The following is a 14,356-nucleotide window of genomic DNA, read 5'->3' on the forward strand; positions in this document are numbered from 1 at the left end:
AGTTTCACACTGGCATTTACTTCTATTAGTAGCTGCATGCACCCATTAGCAGGTAAGACAGGATACTGCTGCTTTGATGGATTCCACCAAAAAGCACATTTGTGCTTCTGTGCGTACGTGTAGCTAAAACATTACTTTTCCAAAGGTTTCCTTCTGATCATTCACTGGTTTAGACTTAAGCTACTGCCATATGCTATGGGCAGCTAGTCACTAGTAGGCTCTTATTTCAGTATTCTTTAGGAACTACATTGGGTGAGCGCTGTTCCATAGAAACATGAACAGATCCCTCTTCTCATGTATTGCGACCTCAGAGTGAATCCTGACCTAATAAGAAGTGGGAGAGGTTTGCTTAATTGTGCTGTCAAAAGGACCTTAAAAGTTAAAATGTTTCCTTCCCTCCAGTACTGTGGCATGGGATACCTGTGGGCTGTGAATTGCTCTCCTTTCCTTCTGTTGTTTCCTCACCTGTTTGAAAAGAATGCTAAGAATGTGCTGCTTGCAATCGAGGCCAGCACAGAGGACAGCTTCTCCAAGTGCTTTCTGCTTGCAAACATTAGCAAAGCTGCCCAGTGTTCTTCAGCTTATGTTTAACAGTGCAGTTACTGAGTGATGCTCTCCTAACCTCTGGCACTACCTTAAATCTTCTGTGTATCTCCCAGTTACTGTATATGTGTATATGTATAATGTGCTTTTTACTACAGGATGCTTTGCATGTGGAATGGAAAATGGATTCCGAGTTTATAATGCAGATCCACTCAAAGAAAAAGAGAAACAAGGTAAAATGCTTAATTATTATACCTTGCTATCTTTGTGTTGGAAGCTCAGCCTTGTGTATGTATTTTTTTCCAAAACGATTCTTGCTTTTACATCCCTGGAAGGCTTAGAATAAAGCCTTATGAAAGAAATCCCTGCTGGTGTCAGAGGGGCTGTCACTTACACCACTGCCTCGTGAGATGTTCGTTTAGATGCTGCTAATTAGCATAAAGCTGGCTGCTGATGAAGTTGTCTCACCTTTGTACAGCGGCTGAACTGCAGGAGCTGCTACTGCTGTTTGTAGTCCCAAACAGGAGATGAGTTGTGTGGCTGCTGACAAGTGGGAGAAGAGTTGCTTGCTGCAGCATCACCGTGTGCCATCGTGAGGAGCTGTTCTGTCCTTGTGCAGCAGCCTGGATGATTGAGCACAACAGTAAAACTGCTGCCCTGTTCTGGAGACCTGGACGTAAAGCTGCTTGTACTTGTGTGCAGCATTGCTTGCGAGAGCACTGTGAATTCAGACCTCTCACACTCGTGCTCTAAGCTATATATTCTCTTTGTGCTTAAAAAAGCTGGGAGCATCCTGAAGCAGTAAACACACTATTGTGCTTCACAGGAAGGTTTCGGTGTTAACAGGTAATGGGGTTTTATCAGCAGGCATTCAACTGAGTCACAGTGAGGGAAAATGAAATCCAGATGTGATTCTGACCTTAAGTGCGGAAGGAAAGCTGATACAGTGAACAGGTTTCCCTATGCTGTCACTGTGGTGATAAACCGGAACGTAGATTTATAAGAGGAGAAATGTATTGTAAAATAGCACTGCAGTTCCTATGAACCCAGGCATGCTTTTAGTGCTGTAAGAGATTTCAGTCACAATTCATGTGACAAAAGCTGACAAATGACTTTCTGTTCCTAATAGTAAACTCTTCTGCAAGTATCATGCATTCTAACTTCCATCTGTGGCAGCATGCTGCAGGTTCAGAAGTCAGTTTGAAGTCCTGTTGAGGTCGTTGTCAAAACTCTCCCTGATAGGAGCTCTGAGCGTGGGAAACTGTTGTGAAATGTTTCCTGTCTTCAGAGTTGTGTGGTCACATACAACATAAACTCCTCGTCCAGATGTGTGGCAGAGCCTCTTAATGCCTACCTGAATCTCCCTTAATCCTATCATTTATGCACATGTCTAAATCTTTCCATTGTAGTACCTCCACTCTCATCCCCTGATGTTTTTGCTGTTCTTTCCCATCCCTGTTTCTGACAGCAATTCTCAATTGATTACTTGTGAGATCTCTACTTTCTCTGTAGCTTTGGAAGAGCTGATTAGTTTCATCCATCTTTCTTACTGGAATGTGTCCACCTGTGGAAGTACTGGGCAGTCTGTTAAATAAAAGGTTTGGGTTGTGACTTGGATCATCCGAAGGCCACAGTTGTGGCTGAATGCCAAACTTCCCTCTAAGCTATGTGAACAAAACCAAGACCCAACTCAAATGGCATCCAATGGCAAATCCTCTGCTTGATACTTGATTCTTCCACCATCACGGGATCTTATTCTACTTCCCCTGCAATTCAGGTTGTATGAAGAAGAAAACAAAAGTAGAACTGTATTCCTAGCAGTAAATAAGACACAGGCTGTACCAGCTGCACTGTTTTTCACTACGTGTCCTGCATTGTGTACAGCTGGAGTGGAGGCTCTCTGCAGGTGGACCATTCTCAGGTGTCCTAACAGCTGTGGGCACATCCTGAGAACAGAAGTAAAGATTCTGTTTCAGTCACACATATGTACGTTTTGTCTTCTTTCCTCAAATCCACCAAGACTATGAAGCCAGGTCCCATTGCACATGAAGAACTTCATGACCTTGTTGGTCGTCGTATTTGGTATTTTTTAAATCCATACCATTGGCTTAATAGAGCAACACCAGACTCAGACTGTGTTCATGAGGGCAATTAGCTGGGGAAAGAATTTGAATTGGCCACTCATTCTTTCTAAACATATTTACAACATTAGTGTGTAATAGGAACGATCACGCTCCCGTGGTATTGCTTGATCTGCTCTCATGCAGAATCTTTCTATAGAATTTCAACATCTTGCTGATTTTTTCTGCATGTGAAACGAGGGCTGTCCCAGCTGACAAGAGCAGCAGTGATCTGAGCTGATCTGAGTGAGGAACAAAGCAAGTTTACTGTGATTCCTGGACTTAAATCAAACAAACCAGCCCTTCTCAGTCATGCAGTGCTCGGGTTTGCCTTGTCTGTCACCTCCACACAGAGGATCCTGTTTTCTTTGGTTTGGTTTCGATATGAGGTTAAGAAGATACCATTCTTTGTGGATGCCTGAGCAGCGTGGTGGATAACTTGAACTCCGCTGTAACTCTGGTAGCAATTAAAAGGCATTTTCACAGGTTGTGGTGCTTTAAATGAAATACATTTGTCTTCCAGAATTTCCGGAGGGCGGTGTTGGCCACGTGGAAATGTTATTTCGCTGCAACTATTTAGCACTCGTAGGAGGAGGAAAGAAGCCCAAGTACCCTCCTAACAAAGGTACTGCCTTGAGTCTCACCAAACAGTTTGCAAACATTTGTCTTGCTAAGCTGTGTGAAACCACCCAGCCTGAACCCTAGCCTTGAGATGGGCTCTTGTGTTCTGAAGGTTGGAAGGGAAGGGCTGCTGCAGCAGCTCTCAGTATTTGTTAACAGTTATCTGCAGTCTCTCAGACTCATTGCAGTGACAAAGGCTGTGCTTGGTTAGCTTTGCAAAGGGATCTTGGCTCAGCAGCTCTGGGGGGAAACGGCCCTTAGTTGGCAGGGTTGGTATGGAAACTTTGCCTTATTGGGAGGGCTGTCAATGAAATAAAGAAATAGGGGGAGAAAAAATAATCTTTAGTAGAAGATATTTTTATTATCTGCTTTTGCATTTTGAGTTTTCCAGCCCCTGTCTGCAGGAGACATAGAATGGGTTGGCGGGTTGGTGTTAGGCAGAATGCCAACCTGTGACTGCTTTGCTGCTGAAGGCACCTGTTGGTCTCAGAAACTAGAAGTTGTTCTAATAGAGACTCTATGGATCTTCAGCTATGCTTTGGTGAACTAACACAGTCATCTCTGTACTGTTCCAGTAATGATCTGGGATGACCTGAAGAAGAAGACTGTCATTGAGATAGAATTTTCTACAGAAGTCAAAGCAGTTAAGCTGCGAAGAGATAGGTAGGTGCAGCACGTGTTCCAAATGGTCGGCCTTGTAGGTTAGATGAGCAGCTCTTACTCATTTCCAGCCGTTTACAGAAATGAAAAGGTTTTGCTGTAACACTTAGCTTTCATTGCTGATGTCCTTTATTTAAAACAGGATCTTGGGGCAGGTGTTTAGGTCAACAGATCACAACTGGAGTGTATCTGAAGCCTGATAAAAAGCCTGTGGGACTTTGTGGCCTTCTTTCAAAGGGCTGTGTTCTCATATGGCTGCTGCTGGCAGTGGTGTCTGTAGGTATGGTGTGTGAGGTGAATCAAGTGAATCTCTAGAGCAAGAGCATTTGTTAGCAGCTGGAGTCCTGTGTATGTGTGGGCGGACGGGTTCTGCTGCCACAGCTCCAGATAAAAGTGCTTTGCAGGCTCATAGTTGTGTGGTTTGGGGTTTTTTTTGCAGGGCTGAGAGTAGGAACAAATATTACAGTTGTTAAATCTGTTGAAAGCCTCCGCAGATCTGAATTAATACATGTCTGTCTTCTACCCTGCACCAAGTCATAGGAACTTCTTGTGTCTTTCAGAATTGTGGTAGTCCTGGATTCCATGATTAAAGTTTTCACATTCACACACAATCCCCACCAGCTGCACGTCTTTGAAACCTGCTACAACCCTAAAGGTTAGTGCTGTGTGTGGGCTGGGGAATGGAAGCAGTTTTATTTAGTTCTTGTAGTGCTGTTTATCTGTACATGCCTGATTTTGTTTCACTTAGTAAATCATTTACTTTACTTACAACACTTTACTTACAACAGGGTAGCCATGCCCTTTGAAGGTGATCTGTGTTTATAAAATGGTTGTTAAATTATATCCACATTTGGCTCTGAAAAGCTTTTTCTTCTACCCCTATAATGTTACTGCTTTGATTTCCCTAGGAGCTACATGCTTTCTTATGTAAAGCATCTGTGAACATAATGCTGAAATTATCAACAACCAAGGGCAAAATTCCTCTTTTCTAATGAAGGTAGAACTGTCTGGAGACTTGTTCTCTACAGTGTCAGAAAGAGACTAATCAGCAAGGGATGACTTTGGTCTCTGGTTGAAAAGAGTTGATTTGGAAATGTCAGCCAGTGTCCTGGACAGGCTGCAGTGCAGGGACAGCAGCTCTGGCACAGGTGGGTAGGGCTGAGGTTTGGCTTAAGGAATAGGTCAGTTGCAGTGCCTTTACTTACCAAAAAACAGAACAGCTTTCTGGAAGAAGAGCCTTGAGAGTGAAGAGATGAACACGTTTCCAGGTCAGCTGCACACCTGTGATGAGCTTTGTTAAGTGCAGGTCTAAAACTGGAGAAGTAAATGCTGGCTGAGTGGAAATCTAAATGAAAGTGTCACCTGCTGCAAACTCTTTGCTCTCTTAAGCTGCTAAGGAGACTTTCATTTTATTTTATTTTAAATAGCTTTGCTCTACCAGACTGACAGAGCCGATCTCTGAAAGCACCCAGATGGTGGATAGCAAATAGATTACTTTAAAGTCATGATGGGAGGGAGTTAAAATTATGCTGTGCTCCTTCTTTATGGTCTGCACCTATGGATGGATCGGATTTTGGGATTCTGCAATACCAAAAGACATTAAAAGGAATTTCTGATTGACCACTTATGTTTGTTCTCCAATTACTGATATTTTGCAAACTTGTTTGAACAACGCATTGGGTCGTGGAAGCTACAAAGCTGTTTTCCTTTTTTTGTTTTGCAGGTCTCTGTGTCCTTTGTCCAAATAGTAATAATTCCCTCCTTGCGTTTCCTGGAACACACACTGGGCACGTGCAGATCGTGGATCTGGCCAACACAGAGAAGCCTCCCGTGGACATACCTGCTCACGAAGGCGTCCTGAGCTGTATAGCATTAAACCTGCAGGGAACAAGAATTGCAACAGCATCAGAAAAAGTAAGAACGATGACCACGTACCTCTGACTTACTGCCCATTTTAGTGTGGGAACTCTTCCAAAATAGGGAGTTGTGTCCTCTCATGGGAAAGGCACAGATGGAACTCACTGGTCCATTTGTCTTTGAAACATACTTTTTTCTTTACTGCTTCTTCAGGAAGTTCCAACAGCAATGGAAATGCAGCACTTGAGGTAGCATTCATATTCTAGCTGTCTGTAGCTCTGACCCTTCAGTGAAATTTGTATGGAATTTGGCCCAGGCAGTTCATCAGTTCATGCTTTCTTCAGTAAATACTATTCAGTGGATTTTCTTTGTTTTGCTTTCTTTGGTTAGTTGTTGATTTTTAAAGACCTTTGTTAGGTTCTATTTAAGTTTTCTTACTCACTGGCTTTAAAGTTATACAGGCAAGCAGGACTTAGAGTGGAGGACTGCAGTTCTCATACGCACACTGCAGGCGTGTTCATAGTGTGCAAAAATAAACCAGTATAAAGGTTACTGGGGAACTGACTGCACTTTGTGTGGGCTTGAGTTTCATAGGGCTGCAGAGTTCAATATGCTGACAAAACCCTGGCATTCCTGCGTAGTACAGATTGCTTTGGGATTGATGCAGACATGCAGAGGGAACACACAGCGAGTCACAGACCTGTGTCCCTGTATGGGTGTCAGTGGAGTCTGCCTCCTGAGCTTCCTCTTCCCAGGGAGGGCTCCCAGCTGTCCCAGTGAGCGTAAGGCAGGTGTGTAGGGGGCAGGCTGAGTGCTTGCTGCCTTCTCTCCCTCAGCTACAATGAGTTTCTCAGGGATGATCTAAATTAATTCCACCAGTGTTTGGAATAGGTTCTACTGTACAACCCGTAGTTCAAAGAAGCCTGAAAAAAAGCAGTCACAGTCTCTCTTAACTAGGCATAGCTACTGGAATTCTTCTGAATGGAGCTTTTCGAGCTGCAAACTCCACTGCTAAAAAGAATAATGAGCTACTGGATGATGCTAAGAGACTATTCCTGTGGCTTTCAGTTGTTTTTCTTTTGGATAGAGCTCAAACAGCATTTTCAGACAATTTGTTTCAGGCAAACAGCCATATTGAATGTACTGTATGTCCTAATACAATGCTCGATTCCTTCTCAAGGGGACCCTCATAAGAATATTTGATACTTCATCAGGGCATTTAATCCAGGAGCTACGCAGAGGATCACAGGCGGCCAATATATACTGGTATGTTTAATTGCTTCTGCTTTGTCTTCTTTGGGGTGCTGTTACACCTGGGGAATGGCAGCCGAGCCTCTTTCAAAAAGCAAAGAGAGCTGCACTGCCATGGGCACAAAGCAAAACACTTTTGGTGGTCAGGGGGCCCAGGGCCACGCTGGGGACTGTGTTCACTGTGCTGCTTCCTCTGCTCAGTATGGGTGAGGAAGAGCCATCGCAGTGGGACCGTGCCTGGGGCTGCACCTTGGTAGATGCACATTTCTGTATAGAACAGGCTGTAGCTGGGTGGGAACTTCACACGGGAATATGGGGAAGGCAGCAATGCAGCTGAATGCTTCCCAGAGACCAGGAGGGTGAGTACTGGGTGTGAGCATAACGTTTATCGTAACACACTGCCACCCTGTGTGCAAGAGCCTGAGGCAGAAGTTTGACTCTTAGTCCGCTGCCTGAAACACTTTCCAGTGAAGAGGGGGAAAACTGCTTTCTTCTACTTAGCCTCAGCCTTTGGGTGTAGAAGTGTTTCCCATTGTATTTAATTGTATTTACCTGTCTGCTGGTTGGAGCAGCAGCTGTACATTTTCTTTTAATACAAGTGGCAGAACAGATCACGTCAGTTGTGTCCATCCCAGGGCAGTCTGCAGCTTGGCTGTTACTGACGAACCGGGTCCTCCGTGTTCTGATGTGTGTACTTATCTCTGAAGGGGTGTTCATTCCAGTCAGCAAAACTGCACTGAACTGGAGGAGCCATTAACACCTCCCTGGGCAGGATGACAGCTGCCCCAGACAACAGCATAAGTGAGATTTTACACACAGGAAATGGGGATATGTTTCAGTGGAAATACTGCAGCTGTCCTTATTCTCTACAGCATTAACTTCAATCAGGATGCTTCCTTAATCTGCGTATCCAGTGACCATGGCACAGTACATATTTTTGCTGCAGAAGACCCCAAAAGAAATAAGCAGTCAAGGTAGGTTTTAAGCCATTCCGAAGCCTGCGTGGAAGGAGTGGCTGCCCTTGCAATAAAGCACTGGGCCTGTCAGATAATGGCTCCCTGAGCAACAGCAACAACCAATACCTACACCACTTGAGCTGCTAATAGTAATCTGTTGTTCTGCTTGAATATAACTGCAAATTTAGGACTGCTTAGCAACTGCCATTTTTCTGCCCTTCATGGAGCTGTAGAGTTCTTCCAGTGGGATGGTGGGGCTTTTCCAGTGGCTGAGGAATTTATTCATAGCACGATCATACTGTGGTAGTTACACAAAGGGATCTCTACTAAAATCAGTCCTCTTAGCAGTTTTGGCAGTCACTTAAAACCCAGAAAGGTAGTTGTACAGTCACCCGTCCCTGGGAGCAGAACTGCATATATTGCCTGATGCTTAGCTGAAGGAAACAGGCAGTCAGTAACAGTAGCACCCTGAGACTTGTTCAGATGTGCCAGCAGTTCTAAATCAACACTGGTCAACACTTTACTGAGTTGTCTGTTTCTTTTTTCTTCCTTTCAGTTTGGCCTCTGCCAGCTTTCTCCCTAAGTACTTCAGTTCCAAATGGAGTTTCTCCAAATTTCAGGTTCCCTCAGGCTCTCCGTGCATTTGTGCCTTTGGAACAGAGCCAAATGCTGTCTTAGGTAAGTACCAGGGGGTCCTCCAGGTTCTGTCTGGAGAAGCAGATTTTGCACCATGCTTGTTTGGAGCTGGAAGGAGTGTTCAGATGAGACAGCATGGCAGGTGTGAGCAGGAGCTGCTGCTGCCAGACTGGGCTGAGGGCCTGCTCACAGCGCAGCCACCTGGCAGGCTGTCTGGGTTGACAGACACTGCATGAGGAGCAATTTATCTCAGGCTTTTCAGATTCTTGCAGGACACCTCTGTCAGTTTAAATGAGGTAAGAGAACAGCACTTCTCAAACAGCTGAACTGAAAATGACTTTGTTTTTGTTTCAGCAATATGTGCAGATGGCAGCTACTACAAGTTCTTATTCAACCAAAAAGGGGAATGCTCAAGGGATGTCTATGCTCAGTTTCTCGAAATGACCGATGACAAGCTTTGACTGAAGTGAGGGAGTGCACAGGTCAAAGTACTGCCTTGGCTATTCTGCATCTTTGGGAGGACAGTATATGAATGTCCAATGCTGATCAAGAAGTTTAGCAGACCTCAGTGAGAAGCCTGGCCCACCACGATCGGAACAAGCTCTGAAGTAGGGGACTACATTTGTTTATTCTCATTTCTGCAAGCTTTCATCATTAAAATCTCTTTGGATTACTGTCATCAATTCAAGTTTTCAAGTTGTGGCTTTCAAAAAGCTTGTGCCTATTGGGTTTCTCTTTAAACTGTGAAATGACTTCAGTTAAAACACGAGTGCCTGCCACACTGAAAGATCTGCAGGGGGCTGTGCAAATGTCAGGACTAGCCTTAGAAAAAGGGATGTGAAAGCAGAAGATTTTAGGCAGTGCCGGAAGTGGGGGGCAATACTTCCACTCAAACCCAAATATAACTCCACCAGCCGGGCTACAAAAGGACTTCAGCCTTTCCCCTTTCCCTGAACACATCTCAGTGTACCAGAGGAGAGGTGCGTAGCCAGAAAAGACTGGAGCTTGAGCCGTGTTGGTTGGCTGGGGGTCGTCCTGTGGCTACAGCCCACTGCTTGTGTCCACCTGCCCACAGTGGCTGAGTTGAATGATCAGCACTAATGGTCAAAAGGTGCCAAACTGTACATAGTAGCTGAAGGCACATTTAGGCATTTGCTGACCCAACTAACCTCTCCTCAGTGCGTGGAGCAAGCAGCCAGGACACGGGCATGGGGAACTCCTGCAGCTGTAGAGCCAGTTCCTTCTGTAAGGGAACAGCCATTCCAGGTTCAAAAGAAAAAACCACCACCCGTGGTCCTGCTGTCACAGCTGTACAGATTGCTTGGAAAATTCCTGTACTTCAACTGGAAGAGTGGAGTGGCTGCTTACGCATCCAGCGCAATACATGAACCAGGTGGCACAGAGCAGCTGCTCTGCACTGGCTTTAAATGTGCAGTTTTTTTTTTTTCTTTGAGATGTTGTACTGCATTACGTTTACCTTAGGAGGGGTAGGTTAGAGTAAATCAGTTGCAAACTCTTTCCCCAAGTTGTGCAGCAGTTAAGATTTAATGCTGGGTTAAGGCACAAAATACTAAACTAGGAACTGAAATAGACACAAGCTCTCAGCACTTGGGGGAGGGAAGTCTTGCTCTTCTGAAATTTAATTTCACAGATGCTTCAAATCCGACATCCCAGTTCACATTAAGATTGTTTAGGTGCAGACTCTCTACATTTGACAGTTTCTTTTAGTGTCATGTAACATACTGAGGACTAACTTCTACGCAGACTTCGATGTCCAGGTTGCATGTTGCTTTTATGTGTATTTAATCACAAATTGTTTTGCACACTTATTTGTAATATGTTATTTCTTTTAAATAAAAGTGACTAATTTTGCTGTACTCACGATCACACCCAAAGTTCCTATTGCTGCAGGCTTTAGGGAATATTTAGCTGAGCAAACAGTGCTGGATGGTAGAGGACAAACAGATTTGTGCTGCTTGGAGCCTGGTAATGCAGGCCATGAAGTGCACAGATTGCTGCCTAGGAAATGCTGCTATTTATACCAGAAAGAGACCATCTCAGCACCAGTCCCACTTCCAGTGCAAACCAGTGCTGTTCTGGATCCCTACTGCATCACTGTTTACTGCACCATCCCTATGTGCTGCTGTTCTGAAGCTCACCCTTAACTGCTGCATTAGCAGAATGACTGGACTGCGGTCTCCCTGGAGCAGGGCAGGAAGCCATCAGAAACTGTTCTGTAAGGATGATCCTTTCCCTCTGCCTCAGCAATATCCACTGCAGAGAGCTGCTCGTGCTTAGTCAGCTGCACAAAGCAAGGAAATGACTTTAACTGAACACGAAGCCTTCTGCACACTGCCTTGAAGGTTTCACCTCTCATCATCTACTGAAGCACCATCCCCTGACCTTCCACTCAATCAACCATAGCGGTGACCAGAAAGACTACGAGCAGACTGCTTGGATAATTAAAGCTCTTCCAAACATAAAATGTTCCCTGTTCTGGTGTGACACCAACTACAAACCCAAACACTGACAAACTGACAACTGAATCCATAGCACATGGCTAAATATACTGACTGCAGTGCCACGGCCTCGTTCTACATCTTTACAGCCATTGAAAATGAGTTAAAAATAGGTCTTCCCACCTGCTGCAGGCTGCAGGCTGCTCAGCCAGTGCTTCCTTACATCACTTCTGGGCGCAGAACATGAAGTACATCATTCTAACTGAAAACTACTGCAGTAAGAGCAATACTTGATCAACGTACCTCTACAACCACATTAACAGTATTTTAGCTACTCTCTCCAAAAGGTTGAAGAACGAGACCACGTCTCCACCCTGCTGATTTATTTACGGTACTGCACTGCTGAAGCATCCGGTTACACTGAGGCTCAGAACTAACAGTGGCACCAGCACAGCCCCCTGCGCTGCCTCACAGCGACACTCACCCGTGTTCCAGCTCTGACAAAGACACGCTCTGGTCCTCCTGGGCAGGCTGTCAGGACTTGCTTTGTTCACATGGAGGAGCACGCAGTGAACACAAGGCAACTGAAGGACCAGAGTGAGCAACCGGCTCCTTGCGAGCAAGGCAAGCTGTCAGAAGTCTGTTCTACGTGACAAAAGAGGATTAAATACATTTCAAAATGACAAATTGTCAGCTGGAGGTGAGCATCACCATCCACAGATCCAATAGCTTTTATTCCTTTCAGTGCAGCTGCCCGTGGTGCAGGCTGCATCTGCTGGCAGTCAGGAGTAAGGTGCACATTTTGTCAGTCTGAAGTTACCGCTATTCCTGAAAAGCAGCGTTTCCACCAGCAGCAGGATTTCAGTTACTGTCATCTTAGGTTTTGTCTGTTATTTACACGTAACCAAACACCACCTCTTCCTCGTTTTCTTCTCTCCATAGTGGCTGTGTCACGCCACAGTCCTGAAAGGAAAACTAGATTAGCAATTAATTTCCAGGTAATTCCAAGTATTTGCCAGCAGGCACCAGAAGCCACAGCCACATCTGTGCCAAAATCCAATCCCTGAGCTACCGCCGCTCTCTGGCTGCATCCCTGACCTCAGCATCAAATGCCAGCACGGGGTTCTCATGGATTAAGATGAGGAAAGATAGGGAGAAAAAAAATTAAAAAAAAGCAAGTTGGGCTTGAACATTAGCTGGGAAAGAAACCAGCTCCACAAAGATGAACATGGCGGTTAAAGCAGGCCCTGCACTTCCCAACTTCAGATGCTCTCTTTATCGATTAATTTTGTGTCAGGCTTTAAAGCAAAACAGAATTGTTTCAGGAAGCTCCACACACCTGGGCAAAATATTACAGCTTATTATTATGTAATAAATGAAGGCCTCACTCTACATACCAAGCAACTGAGGATTCGCAGTAAGAATGTTATACCATGTAGTTAAGACAAGTACAGAAGGGTTAATGGAAGCACTGGATGTGGTGTAAATGCTGCTGTGTATCTATCTCACAACTATCAAATTCACACTATCTAAATCAAAGTCTGTATCAGTGACTTCCAACCTCTTCCAACCAAAACTTACCTTTTTTGGGAAACCAGAATCAATTTACAACGTTCTAACACAGACTGTTACCTGAAGTTCCACTTATGGAGTGAGGTAATTGTAAAAGCTCCAAGTATAAAATGAACCTGCATTACAAATACCATCAAAGGGAACATAGAAGTCCTCCCAGCTTTGCCTCCCAGCCAACAGCGTGCACTGCAAAGCACTTCACAAAGCAGGAGTGCTCTCAGGTGTGAGAGGGAACAGCATCATATTTACCTGCACCACCAGAAGGAAGGCTGGCACAAGGAGGGCTGCTGCTGTTGTGCTTCACATGCTGAGATAATTGCAGTGGGTGGGCGAGGAGGCGGTGCAGCAACTCCAAACTGAGACAACGCACTGACCAGAAGCAGCTTTTCTTCCCAGCCCATCCACAGCCCTCTGGCTCTCATGGAAGACTCAGCGTTGCTTTGCTGTATGAGACACCCCACAACCCCATGACGACATCCAGCACGAGGACAGAGCTGTCACACCCAAAGGCAAAGATGTCATCTGTCCAGATGCCGCCTCCTTTCCCATCCCCACATTGGTGCTGGCTGCAAGCTGGGGCCACAACACAGAAACAAACCGGGTAGGAAGGCTGGGAGCTACATCATGGAAGGACACAACATGCTGGCAGTGCAGATAAAGGCATCTGTCACCAGAATTAGATGCGTGGTTGGGTCTGCTGTATATCAGAATTCTGAATCTGTTTAAGAAAGGGAGGGGCAGGGAGGAAAGCAACCAGACACAATGAAAATTAGATCAGATTCCTGAATCTTTTACACCTTGCAGCAAACCCAATGACAGGCAATGAAAATCAGGGCAGTTCTAAAGAAAATTAAGCTGGGTTGTTGTTTCTTTGTTTTTTAAGTTGTCCTTAAATTCCAATTAGAACACTGTATGTTGTTTGCTTACACCCAGCCATTTTCAAGGACTACACATAAGCTTTCAGCAGACGGAACACCAAACTGGCTGAGCAGGAGCACAAAAGGAAATCACACCGAGCACTGCAAAACATACAAGTTAACAGACAGGTGACATCAATCCTAGAGAGGTCAAATCTTCATAAGCAAGAACCATCTCAAGAAATTTTCTGTTTGCAAAAGAAAAACCACATTGATTCCAGGAGTCCATGGCTGAGAGCAATTTCAGAAAGGTCAGGAGCATCAGCTGAAACACAGCGGTGTGACAGCTGCGCCATTCAGCCTGCAATACCGCGTGGGAAGCACTGCTGTAACAAGGAGGGGAAACACACAGCTGCATACACAGCAGGGTGCAACACCCTGGAACAGCCCCACTGCCCAGCCTGGTGCCAAGCAAGGCAGAGGAACCTGCACCCGACAAACAGACGAGAGATGATCCCAAAGGTCAGCATCACCACAAACACGGCGCTGTATGGAAAAGGTGAGCGTTGTTCTCCTATTGCACAGCTTTACTGAAGGGTTTCTCCATCCGAGCAAAGCTCCAAACCCCACACAACCAATGTGTGCCACCAGCAGCACTACAGAACGGGGCCCAAAGCACATCCACACATCCCTGTGCTCAGAGTCCCAGCCGCTGCCACACCAGCAGCGCTTCCTCGGCGCCGCCAGCAGCCTCTGCACCGTCAGCACGACGTTGCACGTGTTACACGGTTGTCAAACACACTTGTTGAGTCATTCCAACTTAG

At 45.3% G+C, this 14,356-nt stretch overlaps 1 protein-coding gene across 1 annotated transcript in view; it reads left to right on the forward strand.

Moving 5' to 3' along the window:
- WDR45B (WD repeat domain 45B) overlaps positions 1-10,521 on the forward strand; it is a 13,869-nt gene extending 3,348 nt beyond the window's left edge. Inside the window, exons 2-10 of the mRNA XM_042833280.1 lie at positions 702-776; positions 3,187-3,288; positions 3,860-3,947; positions 4,505-4,599; positions 5,668-5,858; positions 6,982-7,067; positions 7,925-8,026; positions 8,565-8,686; positions 8,999-10,521. Of these exons, the coding sequence (XP_042689214.1) occupies positions 702-776; positions 3,187-3,288; positions 3,860-3,947; positions 4,505-4,599; positions 5,668-5,858; positions 6,982-7,067; positions 7,925-8,026; positions 8,565-8,686; positions 8,999-9,105 (968 nt within the window). The 3' untranslated portion in view covers positions 9,106-10,521. The remainder of the gene's footprint in view (positions 1-701; positions 777-3,186; positions 3,289-3,859; positions 3,948-4,504; positions 4,600-5,667; positions 5,859-6,981; positions 7,068-7,924; positions 8,027-8,564; positions 8,687-8,998) is intronic.
- Positions 10,522-14,356: the final 3,835 nt, after the last annotated feature.

This window comes from Centrocercus urophasianus, unplaced genomic scaffold, assembly GCF_019232065.1.
Source record: "Centrocercus urophasianus isolate 14NV4802_14NV808 unplaced genomic scaffold, USGS_Curo_1.0 seq_41, whole genome shotgun sequence".
Classification (NCBI taxonomy): domain Eukaryota; kingdom Metazoa; phylum Chordata; class Aves; order Galliformes; family Phasianidae; genus Centrocercus; species Centrocercus urophasianus.